The sequence below is a fragment of the Vigna radiata genome, chromosome 8 (assembly GCF_000741045.1).
Source record: "Vigna radiata var. radiata cultivar VC1973A chromosome 8, Vradiata_ver6, whole genome shotgun sequence".
Lineage (NCBI taxonomy): Eukaryota > Viridiplantae > Streptophyta > Magnoliopsida > Fabales > Fabaceae > Vigna > Vigna radiata.
Window position 1 is genome coordinate 6,358,913 of NC_028358.1, and position 19,583 is coordinate 6,378,495.

A 19,583-nucleotide genomic window follows, 5' to 3' on the forward strand; every position below is an offset into this window, starting at 1 on the left:
TCAATAGTCCCATAGATGACCCCAATCAACCCTAATCACCCTTGGAATAAACCCAAATTAAGAAATAACTACATAGATAAATAGGGAATAAGGGTGAAGCTAAAGCTCGTCTACATTAAAAATAATGGCCAAGTTGGAAATCAGAGCGAGCTTTAGTGGTGGTGGTTGGAGCGAGATCCAACGACAATACCAAAGAAGTGTGAAGGCGAATCTGAGCGGGGTGTGCATGTAGTAGTTCGAACCTGAGGCAAGGCACAATGAAGAGGTGGTTAAGGCAACTATTGCGAAGGAGGAATGACAAGCTACAAACGCGCGATAATAGTGGCTACCATGAACATCATTGGTGATTGAAGTTTGTCGGAGATGGAAATAACGAAAATGGCAAGGTTCGTGACCAAGGATGACCAACATAGGTGACTTATATGGAACAAGAAGAAAGAACTCGTAGTGCACATTAATCGTGCTGTCATGGGGGAGGGGAGAAAAAGAGAGAAAAAACAATAAGGTTTCATGTTGTCTTTGGAACTACATTAGATCTAACATGCCCCCTATTAGATCAATTCTTACCTTAACTAATCTAATAGGTTAACCAAAAATTTTTAATTTTTAAAAATGAACATATTAGAAATGTGCTATATTAACCAATTTAATATATACATATTATACTGATTTTCGCTACAACCGATCTAATATACTTCATAGAATTTAAAACATGTCACAATGTTTTTAATTAAATTGGTTTCGTTACAACCAATCTTATATCCTGTTCCAATATCTTTATTTTTCACTAATGGCTTCATAAGGTGCTCACTTTGTGCTTTCAATAGAGAGTTGATGAAGAACTTGTTAGCACGAAACATGGAATAAAGCTATGAAGGTCAAGTTAGAAAAAGAAGAACTTCAAGATAAACTTCATTGTATGGAGAGATCTTATATGTACCTTAATGAGCAATTAGAACAAGTTATGATAGGCTTCAACATGAAATCATTTGCAAGAAAAGTAGGGATACCAGTGCAAGTCATATTGACCTGTTTAGACTCGCTTTACAAAATGCACATCGAGCTGCCCTATCTTGCTTTAAGAATGTTGGTTAAAAATTCTAACCCATCTCGCCTAGCTGTTGGACTGTGGGCCTAACCATTTTTTTCTTCTCCAGTATTCTCTCTCTTCTCCACCATCCTCACACAACTTTTTCTAAACCAATTTGTTCTCCCTAGACATCTTCCTTATTCCACAATACATCCACCATTAATAAAAACTTTGATCACATGTTAAATCATGTTTTCGTAACTCTTCCCCTTCATTTTTGGCATGTACACTCTCTACACAACATTGATCCTCTCATCTTTTGTCTTTCACCTTCAGATTCTCTCATTTTTGGCACCAAGCTTTCCATCATCTTCTTTATCAAGCCTTGGCTTCATTGCCTTGAGAAAGTTGCCATTATGTTGACGTCCATCCCCAATTGGCCCTTGACCGTCACCACTCAAAAATTCTTATTCGTCGCCATTAATATTATGTGGTATTACCTCTATGAGGGATGACCCACCCAATGCTTGATATTGTCGTTAGCGACCCTTTAGCGTCAACCACCACCTTTTTCATTGAGGAGCATTAAATTTAGTGCATCTTGATGTGAAAAGATCAACCTTCCTAATTAAGAAGGTTGAAACAATGACCACCATAAAGTTGAGGAAGACAATTATACTTGTCTTTAATGTTACACTGTGAGAACTACAACCAGGTGTGTTGAAGGATCTTGTTGATTCATGTTCGCAAAGATGTAAAAATGGGTTAGCGAGCTGTCTTGTTCTGCCTTGCTTTGTATAAACACAGGCTGGGCTTCAACAAATTAACGGGTTCAATGTCAACCCACCTCGTGTTTTTTCTAATGAGTTTACAAGTTGACCCGCTTGGCATGTCTCACTTTGTCACCCTTAATAACGAGTATATACAACCATTACTGAAAACAATTTGTCCAAGAAACTCTACCGTTAATATCTAGTGATAAACTCATGAAGTTTCTAGAATAACAACTATTATTATCTTTAGAGTCTCCATTTGACTAGAATACTATAATAGAATTGCAGAATAATTTGGTATCGAGTTTTGTGGATATAGATCCAACTAATTTGTATACAAATATAGATTTAACTAAATACTTTACCAAATTAGACGATCTTCTAAAATAATTTTAATAAAATAAATAATTAAAATATTAGTTATAAAATTAATGAATATATTTTGGAATTTTAATTTAAATAACTTTTGGTAGGTTTTGTGATAAGTTTTAATTGTCAAGATAAAATATTGTCAAAAAGAGTAAACGTTGATGCGATTTTTAGTCCTTTTAAAATTTTGTAGCAATAATATTAATGTTAAAAATATTTTTGTCACAGACTATTTTTGACATATATAAATCTGACTGTTATTTTAGTTGTTAAAATATAAATCCGACTGCTAGTTGTTAGTTTTTAACCACTAAGAGAGATTATCAATTTTTGTATGTATCTTGATATTTTTTAAATTACAATTAATACTTTAAAAGAAAATATCTAAACTTTTGCTTGTTGACTCAAACATTTTTTTCTTTACTAAATTCATGCATCTTGAGTCAAACACTTCTTGCTTTACTAAGAAACATCCATTGTCAAGAAAGATGAGAAGAAGTTCTAGTTCAATTTAAATTATTCATCATTTTGGATTAATTAAATAATTCACTAATATAATCCAAATTAACCATAAAATACCATTGGTTTAAGTTAAATTTATTTAATTTTAAATTCAAACCAATCCAACATACAAAACTTATTTGTTTTATTTATTGTTCTATTAAACTTCTTCGTTCACTGTCTTATAGTCATTATAAAAGCATGACAGTTATTATAAATATAGACCAAACATCATATACTTAATATGTTTTTTAACTTAATTACCTGACATAAGTTAATGATGTTTACAATAATTTTAATTTTAAACCATTAATGCTGAATTCCAGGTTTCGCTTATTCTTGTATGATAATTTCAAATGCCAAACAGAGTTTATCTAATTATTATATTATATAGCTCAACATTTACCATCATCCGTGGTCCAATAAACGAGTGGCACATTGAGGAACGATGGTGACGGACATACCCAACACCAGCAGGTAATTTTAATGAAACCGCAAGATGAAAAGCGAAAAGGACAAGGAGGCACTATATCCGGATTTAAGAATCGCGACTTTCCTTTCTCTCTCTAAACATTCTCTCTCTAGAAACCTACAGCCAAACCCTCAGCACACTTCACTGTGACAACAAGATCTAACCCTGGTACCAACTGTGTTCTTTTTTTATTCTTCTTCGTTTCTCTTTGATGGGTATCACCGTTTGAATTTGTATGTTATTTTTCCTTTCTGGGATTGTTACAATATTGTTTCTTGTTCCCTTTGTTTCGGTGTACGTCCTGGAGAAATCTGTGCAGTTTTTTTCATCTTGGTCATTTACATTTTTCCAAATTCCCCGGGTGAAAAGCTGGATTTTTATAGTTTATTGAATGCTTGAAGTTTTAATTTTTGTTAGATACAATCTCCATGGAGGAACAAGAGAAGGGTTTGTGTGGAACATCAGAATCCGCAGTGAACCATGAGGGGAAAGTGGGGGGTGAAACCCTAGAAGGGTCTGTGGATTATAGGGGTGAGGTTCAGATGGATGGTTCATTCTCGGAAGAGTTGGTTGGAGAGGGTGGGGATTGTAATGGGAAGGATGTAATGGTGGAGGTTTTGGGGTCTGATTTGTACATAGATGGTGTTTGCACGCAGGGAAATGGTGCTGAGCTGAGTGGTGAAGTGGTTGGTGGTAGATCAGTTGAGGGTTTTGGGGAGGATGTGTGGTCTGGAGAGGTAGGTGGTGGGGACTCTCAGGGTGTAGAATCTGAAGAAGGTAGGAGGGAGAATGTGGCAGTGGAAGGTAGGACCGCAATGAACGTGCCCATGGAATTGGATAATGTGGTGTTGGGTAGGGAAGATAGAGATGAAGCAGTTGTTGGTAGTGAAGTTGATGTTGCATCTTCACAGGAGGAAACTGTTTTTGATAATAGAGCTCAGAAAGAAGTGGGGACAGCAATTAGCAATATCGAAGATCCTAATGTTGCATACATCGGGGTTGAGTGCACAAATATAGTGGATCGGGGGGGCTCAGATCACAAGGTGACAAATAGTAGATATGAGGATGGTTTAGGATGCCAGTTAACAGGTAGTTCTGTAAAAGGAGAGAATGTACAGAGTGAATGTGCCGAAAAGGATAATGGAGCAACAAGAGATGGAGATGATGTGACCTTAGACGAAGAGAAGAACATTGCTAAATTGCATAGTGATAAAATATTTGAGAAAGAATGTATCAGTGACAAAGTTGAATTTGAGGAAAAGTTAAATTCAGATGTTGAACAACCCATGGAGATTAATAGAGTTGATGAAGACTCCAATAATGTACTAGAAGAAGTGGTTGGTGGAACTGATGTTACAATGGATGAGACTCTTCCAACTTCTGAGGAAAAACAGTGCTTGAGAAAATGCACTAAAAGAGAACAAACGTCTGGGTCTATTCAGCTGAATTCTGACACAGGGCAGGGAATAGTTGATAAGGATTTAACAAAAGAAGAGGAATTAAACAACAAAGTTTCTGAAGCTAAAGGATGTGGTTTGCTGAAGGGGACAGAAGTAGAAGTCGAAGGTCAACCAGAGACAAAAAGCACTGAAACAAAGAACAACACTTCATATATTGAAGGTAAGATCTCTGTTGATCTGGTAACTGGTACTTTTTAGCTCAATCAGTTGTAAAAAATGTTGTAACCATGAATACACATTTTCTATCATTCCTGATAATGGTCTTTGTACTTCTGTGGATGAAGGAACATTTGTATCTTTCTAAAGTGAGAAAAATTGAGATTCTAATGAAATTTCTGTAATTGTAGAAGACACTCAAATTGCAGACCAGGATAGCCTTGCCCTGATGGATGCTGGAAAGGACAAAGTCCATGATGACTCTCATATTAGGCAAAATGTTGAAGTACAAACTGGCATTTCTGAGCAGGTTGGTTCAAATGGAGCTCAGGAACTTGAAGAATTTGTTGAAGCTGGACAGAGAAAAATAGAGGGAAGAGTCACGAGACGGTCATCGTTAATGAAGGCTGTGAATTCAGAACTATCTTATGCAAGATATTTGCTGCCAAAAGAAAAGGAAAGTAACTTTTCTGTGTCAAATATGGTTTGGGGAAAGGTGAGAAGCCACCCATGGTGGCCTGGGCAGATTTTTGATCCCTCAGATTCGTCTGAGAAGGCAATGAAACATTATAAAAAGGACTGCTATTTGGTAGCATATTTTGGGGACAGAACATTTGCTTGGAATGAAGAATCTCAGCTAAAACCCTTTAGGACACATTTCTCTTCTATTGAAAAGCAGAGCACTTCAGAGTCATTTCAGAATGCTGTAGATTGTGCTCTAGATGAAGTAACAAGACGAGTAGAATACGGGCTATCATGTTCTTGTATACCCAAAGATACCTACAACTTAATTAAATTCCAGACTGTAGAAAACACAGGGATCCGACCGGAACTAAGTGTCAGACATGGGGTGGATGAATCTCTAAATGCAAGCACCTTTTCACCTGATAAGCTTGTAGAGTACTTGAAAGCACTATCTGAATTACCAACTGGTGGGTTTGACCGTTTGGAGCTTGGGATTGCTAAGGCTCAGCTGCTTGCATTCTATCGCTTCAAGGGTTACTCTTGCTTGCCAGAATTACAATATTGTGGAGGTTTTGACGATGACATGGACACCATAGTTCATGGTGATGAGAATAAGGCTATTAATTACAAGAATGATGGTCAAGTGGGTTCTGGAAATTTAAAATCCCAGAGCAGCTCTCGCCGCAAACGGAAACATAACTTGAAGGATGTTATGCAAGAAACACCAAAGGAAAGAAGCTTGTCTGAACTAATGGGTGGGACTCTAGACGCCCCTGATGGTGAATATTGGTTTGATGAGAAGGTAACTGATACTCCTGTTTCACGGGGCCGTCCCAGGAAAAGGAGGACTGTTGATCACTATGGTGATGACTTTGGGAAGCAAGATGGAAGGAAAACAATTTCTGTCGCAAAAGTTTCTAACACCACAAAGCCATCATTTTTAATTGGTGACCGAATTCGTAGGGTTGCTAGTAAACTTACTGGTTCACCCACTGTGGTGAAGAGTTCTGGTGACCGTTCTCAGAGGACAGATGGTAGCACTGAAGGCATTTATGGGAATGAATTTGATGTTTCCTTTGATGAGGCTCAGAGGTCAAGTATGGTTGTTACAATAGAGTATTCATCTCTGGATGATTTGCTATCTTCACTTCATTTGGTGGCACAGGAACCTCTTGGAGATTATCGCTTCCTGAATCCTATTATAAGTTTCTTCTCTGATTTCAGAGATTCGATAACTGTGGCTGATGATGCTGTAAAAGATATCTTTTGTACAGAAGAAGTTGGCACTAAAAGAAAGCAGCCGCCTGTAGGTGGGTTGCCTGAAACATTTGAATTTGAAGATATGAGTGACACATATTGGACGGACAGGGTCATTGACAATGGCAGTGAAGTGCAAGCAGCACAACTGTCACAACCAACCCAACCAGCACGGAGAAACCGTAAAAAGGACTATGAACTTGTTTCTACTGAGCAAGGGAAGTCTGTTCCAGTTAGTCGAAGGCCCTATTCCAGGAAACAGCATTCTAACAGTAATCATGTTGAGGTTCCTCAAAAGCCTGCTGGTTATATAAATGAGAATGCCCCTGCTGAACTTGTTATGAATTTTGCTGAGTTGGGTTCTGTTCCCTCAGAAACAAACCTTAATAGAATGTTTAGGCGTTTTGGACCTCTAAAGGAAGCTGAGACAGAAGTTGATACAGTAAGCAGCCGGGCAAGAGTGGTTTTCAAAAAGTGTTCTGATGCAGAGGTTGCTTGTAGTAGTGCTCAAAAGTTCAACATATTCGGTCAAATACTTGTGAATTACCAGCTTAACTATACTCCAAGTGCATTGTTCAAAGCTTCGTCTGTAGCTACAGCCCAGGACCACGAGATGCATTTTGATCTCTCCAATTTTGAAGTTAATCTTGGTAAGTAATTTAAATTACTATTTCATACTCAATATGTTAATTGATTCACTTTTAGGCTTCAGTTAGTTTATGCTATTGTTTGGGGTATTATGCACTAGCTTCAGGAAAAAAATATGCTTGGGGATCCTGTTATCATGTAAAACGCTGTACCTTGAAGTGAGTTTGTTTGAAAATTTAGGTAGTTGGGGTGTGCATCCACCCTTACTTAGATCTAAGTTGCTTCTGGTCTTATTATCTTCTAAATTCATATAAGGCTGGATACATAATCCTTGCTCATTTTATGGACGAACTCACTTTAGTGGAGTCCACATCTTAGTTATCCAGGTATAGTTTTCATTTAGTGGTTGATTGAATTATTCAATAACCTTAATTTAGGGTAAATACATACTTATAAAGAAATATTCTAGCAGACTAATAAAACAGAATACAATCAAGATTGGCATGCTCAGGATTTGAATCTAATTTCTATTCACGCATCAGTGTAAAACTGTTTTACACAACCAAATGAAATTTTTTATGTTGCCACATCCTTCTGTTCATTTTTTTTGATGTGGCAATCTAATTTGGATGTCTATGAAAAAAAAATTTACAGTGCTTATAAATTAAACGCATAAGCTCATACCTTCCCTTAAACTTTTGAAGGAATGAAATGATTGTCTAGCAACAGTTTGAGACTACTAAAGGAAAAACTTTATTTAGAAAAGAACAAGGGTCTATGAAGTAGACCCATAAAATGGGTTAAGGATTTAGGATCTAACAAACCAAGTCTATGAACCAAAATCAAACCATAAGAACATGATCTCTCTCCATAGGTTGTCATAGAATGATCCCAGAATAAGATTCAACTAATTCGATCATAGAAATTTATGAAGAACACATGAAAGATGAAACCTGTTTTTGAGCAAAACAAAATTTCAACAAAATAAACGCAGAATTCAAATACAAGACAAATATTTGTTGAAGATGTAATGAAATCACAAAACAAGGCAAGAGTCATATGGATTTCATGGAATGAATCTCATGAACAAAAGTGGTTAGGAAACCCATTCTTGAAGCTTCAAGACTTGGCCTAATGACGAATGCATTGAATTGATGTCAATGCTTGCAGAAATTAAATTGCATTGGAAAAAAAAAAATTAAAGGACAAATGATAATAAAGGTGGAAAGAGATAGGAATATATAACATGCCACTTGAGCAAGTTCAAGATAAGTGAAAAGACCCAGTACTTAAATGCAAGAGATTCAAGATAAAGATCAAAGAGATATACTCATACCTCATGGTGAGAAAACTCACCGCCAGGCTTCTGATTCATTCAATTTCTCAAATTTGTGATTTATACAGTGAAGTCACCTACATAAAAGAGAAGTGACTTAACATCTAAAACTTTAACAAGAAGCTTTTGTGTTGTTTGGTTACAATACTAGGCTATACTATCTTTGTCATTGTTGATGCCAATGCATCCTACTTGTTTGTCTGGGAGCAAGCATTCTTTAAATTTTGATTGGTAAATATAAATCATTTGGTTTCTTTGGTAGACAAAGGATTTTTAATTCTGCTATCCCTTGTTTAGCTACCAGCATGATTAATGATCCCTCAATGCTATTGTAAGTGTAAAGAGTTGCATTGCGAACACTTAAAATATAAAGGGAGAAAATGTCATTTATTTGTTTGCGTCATTTAGAACTAATTTTCTATGAACTATAAATGATATTTATGATTCTCATTTTAGGGAGTGTTGATGATGATGATGTCGTGGCAAGTTTGACTGAATGAACAGCGAAAGCATATTTTCACCAAGTGGCCTCTGTAGTAGGTAGGTAACCGGAGAATGTTAATTCATCTGGTCATCCATTTTTCTGTTAAGAGATATTTTTGGTTGTAGCATTCCTTTTATTGTAGTTCTGTAGTTTGTAATTCATTTTCTAGTTTTCTGTATAGCCTTGTCACTGACCCTCTTTTTGTAGTTGCCATCATTCTCCAGCCTGATTGTTTTAAATTCTCTAGTCTGAACACTGGTTCTGTATCAATATCAATGCTACATATAATAGTCATAGGCAATTATAGTTAACCTTAGTTGTTGCTAGTCATTTTGGTTATGTTTGTGCTCAGTCAGTAAAGACCATTAGTATGTTAATCGTTAACTTATGCTTGACTAAATTTTCATATAAAACATTTTTTTGAGTGGTTACAGTATAATAGGCATGTGATATTTAGCAGATCTCGAGTACTTAGCAAATGTTTGGTCGATATTATTTTTGATGAATTAATGACTTTTCATAACATAAGCTTTCTCTGGAAATTAGCAAAACTAATTAATATTTTGAGATAAATCAAATATGTACTTGTTTCAGTGACTTGAATAAATAATATGGAGGAAGAACATTGTATTCTACCTGACTGTTGTGCTTTTGATTAACCTGTGTGTATATCACCATAAAGGAAGATATTTTGAATGTCAAGCTGGTGAAGAAGTTAGTAGGGGATGACAACCGTAGCAAAGATGAATAATGTTGATCTTTTCCACAAGAGAAAAAGTATCATAGTAGTTGAAACCATAAATTTCAGTGTATCCGTTGGCTAGTAGATAAGCTTTGAGATGATCTACTTCACTAGTAAGGCCTACCTTAACCTGTAGCCTCATCTACAACCCACAAGGTTCTTAATAGGTTGAAGGGCAACAACAAAACAAAAGAGGATTATGAAGGAGACAAATGATGATAACTTCAAAAATTATAAACAGATATGGAGCATGAGTAGATCAAATACACTGTCTAGGAGCAATAGGCCAAAGGAGAAGGCAGGAGGATGAAGGATTCATGATATGAGAATATGGTGGTGGAGTATATAAGCCAAGAGGATCTTCAAAAAAGGATGGAGGAGTTATTTTTGCTTGATTCTGGTATGTGAGAAGAGGTGATGAAACAATGTCATTTACACTGAGTTTGAGAGGAAGTAGGAATCACCGATTGATCATAGGATGTTACAAGAAGGACCTTGTTAAAATGATTAAGAATGCATGAAGGACAAAAAAAAAGTGTGTTCTCAAGGAAGGTAATAACAACAAACATGTAATATCTTTTGGTTGTGGGAGAGTAACATTTATACCCTTTTTAAAAGTGAGAATATCCCAAAATGCGTTTTTAATAGCCTTTGTAAAAAGCTTGTCAAGACCTTGAGAGACACGATGAACAAAATAAGTACATCCAAACATGCATGGTGAGACATGATATAGAGGTAATGTGGAAAAAGTAGAGTGAGGAATTTTATTTGCTAGAGAGGAAAAATGCATCCTATTGATTAGGAAACAGGCAGTGAGGATTGCAACTCTCTAATGATTACCGGATTTATTAGCATTCAATATTAGGAAGCATGCAATTTCAATTGGGTGTCTATTCTTCCTCTCTACTATACCATTTTTTTGGAGAGTCTAAGGACATGTTGATTGATGTAATAATAATTGGGATGATGAGAATGAAGAAATGAAGTAGAAAAATATTCCTTGTCATTATCACTTAGAATTTTAATTATCTTTTTAAATTTGTTTTAATTTCTTTGAAGAAAGGCATACATATGAATAAATGTTCATATTTGTCTTTCATTACATAAACAAACTTATATTCTTAATTGACAGGATTTACAATAAAAAACTTGAATTTGTTTGAGACTAGGAGCCATTACCTTCAATTTTGATAAACTTGGGTGATCGAAATGACCATGCAAAACTTTTGCGGCTAGAGTTGCAAAATAGGATATTGAGGGACTTGGTTTCGGATAATTAAGACCTTGTGACTATTGTCTTGAGGTGTTAAAGTGAGTCAACTCAATTTACATGGGTTGAGCTAAAATTGAGCCAACTTAACTTGACTACTTTTTGGTGAGCTAGGAGAAGTGCCAACCTACATAATTTTACAAACAAAAATATCCAAACTATACAAACATTATTAAACAACATTATAGTATTTTAAAGATCAAATTGTCAACCTCCTTAATTAGAAGTAGGAAATAATTACAATTGTTGGAGATGTTATTAGAGCTATCCAAAGTCTATCTTAGTGAGATTTGTTATTTGTTTGATCTATCGAGCCATATGTTGTTAGTTACCTATTAATGTCCAGTTCAATGCTCAAAATCAGAGTGAGAAAGTGTGTTGAAGATCTCACGTTGACTAGAGAAAAAGTGAATTTATAATATATAAGTGAGTGTAAATCTAATTTTACAAGCTAGTTTTGTAAGATTTAGTTAGACTTAAAGTCCACTTAATAATAATAAAAACTTATAAAAAATTGGTAAGAAAACAATAAAGGGTTGGTGTTGATGGGTTATAGGTCAACCCATTTTGAACTTGTTTAACCCATGAGTTAATTGAGTTGGTTCAATATGACCCACATTTAAAAAAAAAGTGAATTTACTTCAACTCAATTTAGCTCGAACTTGTGATGAGTCAGGTTGTTACTTAGGTTTGATTGCAATGGGATATCTGTATTCATGTTCTTCCCTAAGTAGACATCTCATCATGTTCATGTATAGTAAAGAAATTAACAACAAAGCTCACATAACTGTGTAAAGAACGAGCTAATCAACTTAAAGAGATTAAATTGTTACGACGATGAAGAATATTTAGTGAAGCGGATGAAGAAACTTGTCTTTTTGAATCCATTGGCAACAATGAGAGGAGAAATTTTTGTGTACAAAATGGAGAAAAATGAAGAAATGTTATTGGAGATATGGATTAAGGCACTTGAATCAAGAACTCATGAATTATGACCTTCCACATGCTGAGAAATACATGCTATTAACACACTTAACATTGAAGAGGATTGATCTTGATTGATTGATTTTTCAGACGTGTATCTCAAAAGTTCTCGGTACTTTTCACTAGAAGTTTTAGATTATGATTTTTTCAAATTTAGACATATATGAGCAATTTAGTCTAACAAACCATGGAAGGAATAACAATTTTCTCAGGCATTGCAATAGTAGCATTAATGATGTCTACCCAACATTTGAAAGGTCATAATTCATGAATTCTTGAATTAACTTCCACATGATGAAAAGGGTTTGTCATTGTACAAGTTGCAATAACTTGAGGATGATTATCATCTTTCATCAGGTTATGAATGTAGGCTTTTCTCATAATCATATTATATGTATCAAATTTCTTGTGGAGTTCCTCTTGTCAGTCATTAATAATAAATGTCTTAACTTCTATTGCAACCCTAACCTAGCCTTTACCATATATGTGAGACCATACCATCATTGTAAGAGAAGTTATACTCTTTAAGTTGCATCAAAGGAATGCTAAATATCAGTAGCAAAGGGTCTTGTTTATTCTTCCAAAAATAGAAACATGTTTTGAATGATCTATAAGCATCTTTGAAACATTAGAACAATGGAGAGAGAAAGAATGTGTTCCAACACCGAAGTACGTTAGAACAATGAAATAAAGTCAGAAATGAAGACAAAAGAGGTTGTCGTCAAGTGGTCCTGCACGTAACCCTGACTTCTTCCAACAGAACAATATCAAACCCAAAGGCGGTGGTGATGTTGGTGATGACAAACTTTGCCAGAGACAATTTAGCAGAAGAAGACAAAGTGCAATGGAGTTTTTCAAAACTAGTTTTTCTTTTCAAAAATTTTTCAAAACTAGTTTTTTTTTTTTTTTTTTTTTTTTTTTTTTTTGTGAACTTTTCCTTCTTACTTCTCAAATGAGTGCAATGGTGGACGAAGATGCAGTGACAGCAATGGGGTGAAGCAGTGAGGGACAAGATTTTACTAGGTTATTGTTAATATAAGTTGCGGTTACTCATAATGGAGGTGTCGTAAGAAAAAGTCCAAAAGGAAACATGGGAATAAAATATAAAAACGTTTCAAATTTTTAGAAGATTGATACATTTAATTTTTTTTATTAGTCAACAATAATATGAAGCATAAATAAGTTGTCAATCATAGAAAAACTACAAACTACGAGAACAAGTTCTTCTTCCTCCAACGAGTTTAATATGGTTATATTAAAGTGTTAATGAATTTCAATACGCAAGTAAATTTCATTAACAAGTTCTTCTTCCTCCAACGAGTTTTTTTTTAAAAGAACTTAATAAATATTACAATTCAAATTTACGCTCTCAATAAATTTAGATTACACTATGTTTTACATGAAATATATATTTATGGATATTAATGATAATTAAGATGATGTTTATTTTTAGTGAGAGAGAAAGAGCGAGTGATAGTTTTATTTAGATTAATAAATTTAATTTCATACGTGAACTAGAGAGCAATTTATCATTCTCGTATAAGGAGATTGATAGCATAAAATATATATTTATGCATATTAATGATAATTAGGATAAATATTTAGGATAATATTTGTTTAGATCAATTTACTTTTTTAGTGAGAGAGGAAGAGGGAATGACATGTCTATTTAGATTAATAAATTTAAATTCATATATGAATGAGAGAGCAAATTATCATCTCGTATAAAGAGATTGATGTGATTTATTATGGTTGACCAATAAGATTATAAATATATCTTCATTTTTTTTAACTATGCTTCAAATTTGCACATGCATGCAAATTATAAGTTTTAACACAAATTTTATTTTGTTAGAATTAAAGTTAAAAAATATTATCTAATTAACGAAAAAAATAAATAAATAATGATATTATTAATTTTTTTATAATTCAATATTTAATTAAAATTATTTTAACAAATAAATTTTTTTTAAACTAATTACATCCACTAAAATTTTATTGACTAAATATATTTTATTTTCTATTAAATTTAACTAAATACATTTAAATTTTTATTAATTTTAAACTTTTGTGGATGAAGCTACATATGAACAAGAAATTTTGACACATGAAACACATATTTCACACTTAATCCAAAACATATTAGATACTCCACGTAATAGGAAACACAACTGGTTGTACAAAAACTCTTTTACCAAATGAGTTTTCAAGATATTATTTAAATATTGTCGATTATGTCATATAAGTTTGCTAAGAAAGTTGTTTTAACCTTCCTTTTTTCTAGCTCAAGGTGAAGCACAACAAACATAACTAAAAACATTTGAATGGATATTTTTGGTCCTAAGGCCAACCTTGACTTTTTTAAGTTAGCCCACTTTTTTTATGTCTTATTCTTGTGCATGATTTGTATCCTTTTTTTTCTCTATTTATATAAAAACTGCATTATAGTTTTTTAGTGTGTGTTTTTGAAGTTATCTTTTGGATACTTTTGCAGGTCGAGTTGCAGAGTTTGACACGCCTATATTAGAGAACAAGTCTTCCATGCTTCTAAAGTTGGTGATTAAGTATTCATCACGTTGGAGTGATATATCATAATTTTAGATCAATGGAATGTGTTAATGGTTTCTTAACGTGGTGTTTTAAAGATAGTTCAAAAGTTGAAAAAAGAAATTTAACTTAATTTCCGATATATTAACATTCTAATGGTTGTATTCAAATGAGTTCATACTTTTTTTATACTAAAAAAGAAAGCACATGGGTTGGCCTTAACCCATAGAACTTTGAGGGTATTTAACCATGTGGGCTTTTTTAATAAAATATTTTTTTTGGTCTTGTGAACTTTTTGGCCTCAACCTATGTGGACTAAGGCTAAGTTCTATGAGGGTGTTTCATCCTACACCTCCAATATCTCATCCTGCACCTCAAAAAATTATCATTTTAACCTTCTGATCTTTAATCTGTCACTTCTAATTTTTACAAAAAATTCACTAGATGTTTTATCCTACACTCCCAACACTCTATCCTTCCTACACTTTTAATTTTTTTTTAAAAATTTCTTTCTTCATCTTAATAAATATTTTTTTAACTTTTTTTTTCCTTTTTATTAGAGTAACCATATACCTCTCTAATACTGTATCTTTCTAACAAACTTTTAAAACTTTATTTTTTATTTATAATTTAATAACTATTCAGTTTAATTTAAAAATATAGTATAATTTAGTATTTTTTCATATTTTAATAATTATTAAAAGATAACTTGCATTATTATAATAATTATATTAAAAAATTAAAACTGAAATAATTAAAATAAAAGTAATACAAATAAAAACAAAAAGGAAAATATAATAATATAAAATCTGATTTGATATATATAAAAGTATTAAATTATATTAAAATATTAAATTAAATTAAATTATTATTAAATTTTAAATAAAAAATAAAATTTTAAAAAATAATAATCATCGGATATTGATATCCGATTATAGTTATTGGATTTCTAACTTCGATAAGAAAGGTTTTAAAAGTTTACTTTTTAATTATAATTTATTAACTATTTAATTTAGTTTAAAAATTTAATATTATTTAATATATTTTATATTTAAATAACTTTTAAAATATAATTTATATTATTATAATAATATTACGTAATACTATTACTTTAATTTTATTTTTTTTAATATTATTATTATAATAATATTTTAATAGTTATTTAAATATAAAATATATTAAATTATATTAAATTTTTAAATTAAATTAAATGGTTAATAAATTATAAATGAAAAACAAATTTTTAAAAACTTTCTTATCCGAATTAGAAATCCGATGACTATGTATCCGATACCAATATCTGATGTTATTATTTTCTAAAATTTTATTTTTTATTTAAAATTTAATAATAATTTTATTTAATTTAATATTTTAATATAATTTAGTATTTTTATACATATTATTACTTTTGCTTTTTTATATGTATTACTTTTATTTTAATTATTTTAGTTTTAATTTTTTTAATATAATTATTATAATAATACAAATTATATTTTAATAGTTATTAAAATATGAAAAAAATACTAAATTATATTAGATTTTAAAATTAAACTAAGTAGTTATTAAATTATAAATAAAAATTAAAGTTTTAGAAATTTGTTAGAAGGATGAATGTTAAAGATCATTGCTGTAATAAAACAAGAGAAAAAGTTAAAAAAATATTTATTAAGATTAGAATTTTTTTTTTAAAAAAAGTTAAAAGTGTAAGAAGGATGAAATGTTGGGTGTAGGATAAAATATTTAGTGAAGTTTAAAAAAAAAGTTAGAAGTGACAGATTAAATGTTAGAAGGTTAAAACGGTAATTTTAGGAGGTGCAGATGAGATATTAGAGGTATAGGATGAAACACTCCTCCTGTGATGGAGACATATTTGAGAGGTCTAGTTATTATCACATTTCATGAACATTTTAGTTCTCTTAAGGATATAATTATCAAAATTATGCTTTGTTTTATTTTGTAGTTGAAAATTATTAAACAATAATCAAATTTAAAGATCAAAATAAATAATCTTTATCATTAATAAAAAATTATATTTGATTTATAAGTTAAAATTTAAATTAATATTTAATATTAATTACTAAAATTTCATCTATTTACTATTGATTTTAAATTAGTTTTTATTTTTAAATTTTTTTCACTCAATAAAGTTGAACACCTTACAAGAAAATCAATTTGTTTTTTTTTAGAGTAATTTTTTTAGAAAACTGCTTTTGTTTTATAGTTAGAAGTGGTACAGAGGATATCTAATTTTTTTTTTTTTTATCCTAAGAGGAGATTGAGAAAGAAAGTCAGAAATGGTTTTTGTACTTATTGTAATTAAAGATGAATTTTGCATTTAATTGTAACCAATTTATTCATTAATAAAACTTTTTAAGAGTTTTTTTAAAGAACGGAATGTAGTCCAAAAATAGAGAATCAAACAATTGTAAAGTTTTTGTCTTTTTCTTATAGACTCTATTTGATGGACAAATTGTTCAAACATTAAAAAGTCTTAGAGGTTTTATTAAATCTTTCTTCTAAAGTCTCTTTGTACCATCATAACTTACTATAAAGAGAGTCTCTTTAAAAGTTTTTGATAGAAGACTAATCATATTTATTTTTATATTCATTTTTTTTTCACTCAATTTATATTATCAATGTGAGAATTGATTTTTTTTTTTTGAAAATCTTCCCTTATTTTATTTTTACTTTATTTGCTTGGAGAAACAATCTTTGTAAAGAATATGTAACTCTACTATATTTTGAACATTTTCATTAAAATCATTTATATCAAAAGTAACTATTTTGACATCTAAATATTTATCATACAAATTTTCTTTTATTATAGTAGTTTTCATGTTTTTAAAATACACATCTACACTTGTTTTTCCTTATTTAAGTAGTTGAAGCTTTAAAATGAGTTCATTTTTATTGTAAGAGGAAATGTCAAATAGTTATCAAATTCTAAGGAAATCAATTGGACTTATTGATCCTTATTTACATCATATACATATATATATATATATATATATATATATATATATATATATATATATATATATATATATATATATATATATATATATATATATATATATATATATATATATATATATATATATATATAAACTTACTAGGTTAAGGATAGTCCTAATAACATTAGTGAAAAAAAGGGTTTTGACATCTGTATTTTTTGGCCTTTAACGTCTAAAAAATATCAATGTCATATCGGGTGATGTTAAATTGACGTTAGATTTAAAAAATTTGATCTTAATTAATGTTGGACATAAAAAATATCTGACGTCTCATAAAAAGAAAATTAACGTTGGATATTACTTTATGTTTAATGTAAACTTGTGATTTTAATATTAACTTCTGATTTTTTTATTTTGATAGCTATAGTTGTTGGTTTTGGTTAGATTTTCTTTTATCACTCCTTAGAACTTCTAGTTCAGGAAAAACCACCAAGAACTCTTACTTTGGCTTTTTGTGAAGTGCAAAAATTATTTGGAAAGTGAACAATGACAAATCTTTAAATGATCATAACATTTGTTCTGGTTATCCGATTTGTTATTATTATATATGGATTTGAGATAGAAGAAAATTTACAATCACGTGGCAGCCCACGTAGCTAGCTGTTCTTTCTAGATTTTAAAAGAAAATGTTGTTTTCTATTTTTTGTCATTTTTTTTTGTTTTTTCTAAACTTTATAAAAATATTTCACATACCTAGACTTTGAATCTTCATCTAAAATTTTTTGTGGGGGCTTCTCATGATATTTTGGTGCTTTGAACAAATTTTCAAGTCATTTGGAGTTGTTTTGAATATACCCTCAGTTTTACTCTAAAGCTTCGATGTATAAGGTGTAGTGTAGTATGAAAGCAAAAACGAAAACGAAAACTAACCTTCTTGAAGGTGAGTTTGTCAGAATAAAGTATTGGCGTCAATGAGAGAGAAACCAGAATGCGCCTATGAAGAAGAACACAAAAAAATCGATTAAAACAAACGATAATGATACTAAGGTAGAGAAGAAGGTCAAGCAAAAGAAAATGAAAGAAAGATTACATGTATTGGTTGCCAAGCTTTGTTCGGTAAAAGTTTGAGCAAAGAAGAGAGTCTGAAGCTAAGATAAAGTGAATGTATTTTCAACCTTCTGCCCAAATTTTTATTGAATTCACTAACATATAACGTCTAATTCTAGGACATTCGACGTCTTATAACCTTTTGACGTCTAATTCTAGGACATTCGACGTCATACGTAAGTACGTTTTCACTTTCGCATCAAAGATTTTCACAAAATTTATCCGATAGAACTGTCAAACTTCTCAATATCCGACGTCTTATAACTAATTGACGTTGGACAAGTATATATCTGACGTCTAAATTGAACTTTTATTTACAAAAATGTCATCGATCATTTTTAACTAACTATTAAGTGGTTGAACGTTGAACATTTGACGTTATACGCTGATTTTGTATTAGTGTAAAATAACTTTATGGAACCAACTTACATTAGTATATAACTCAATGAGTTGGGTTTTATATTTTAAAATTTTAATTTTTAACTTTTATAATATTCTAGTTAAGTTTTAGTTAATAAATATTTTTAATTAAATTAAAGAAGTATACATGGAGTAAGTGATATTTATTAAAAATATAAGAGACGAAATCTTATTATTTTTATCATATTTAATAATCACATATTGTGTAGAAGTTGAAGTCAAACACAATTTTTTTTTTCATTTTTAAAAGTGCTTTTTAGAGATAAAACTGTGATGAATATAACTTCAAAATAGATCATATCTAAAATGTAGAAAAATTAACTTTAATAATATCTCACGACTTATTTGGGATAAAAAACTTATAAAACTTTTTTAAGAGATCTGAGTGTTGTTATTAAAATGATAGTAAAGATGATCTAAGTAATATAAGCTATAAGAAGTTATATATGTAATTTCCTTGTTTACATTAGCATGGGAGTAAATAATATGTTTTGAAAATAGATTGATTTATAACCTGTAACATCCCAAAATTATATAGCAAGTATATAAGCATGGCAAGCACAAATGTAATACTAGAAAGCAGTAAGAGTGATATGGTACTAGTNTAAATATATACAGTCATCCATAAAATGAGTAATTCAAAAGCTTTACTCAATCGTAAAGTCTTT

The 19,583-nt window shown here is 30.9% G+C and overlaps 1 protein-coding gene across 3 annotated transcripts; it reads left to right on the forward strand.

Moving 5' to 3' along the window:
• Positions 1-3,174: 3,174 nt before the first annotated feature.
• LOC106772117 lies at positions 3,175-9,275 on the forward strand. Of its 3 annotated transcripts, none has more exons than XM_014658295.2 (4): positions 3,175-3,378; positions 3,563-4,765; positions 4,953-7,133; positions 8,864-9,275. In XM_014658295.2, exons 2-4 carry the CDS (start codon positions 3,574-3,576, stop codon positions 8,905-8,907), a joined length of 3,417 nt encoding a protein of 1,138 aa, XP_014513781.1. In that variant the 5' UTR covers positions 3,175-3,378; positions 3,563-3,573; the 3' UTR covers positions 8,908-9,275. The 3 variants fall into 3 exon arrangements, with proteins under 3 accessions (XP_014513781.1, XP_014513780.1, XP_022640837.1); XM_014658294.2 differs by having other exon boundaries at positions 3,175-3,313; XM_022785116.1 differs by having other exon boundaries at positions 3,175-3,313; positions 4,956-7,133.
• The last annotated feature ends 10,308 nt before the right edge of the window (positions 9,276-19,583 follow it).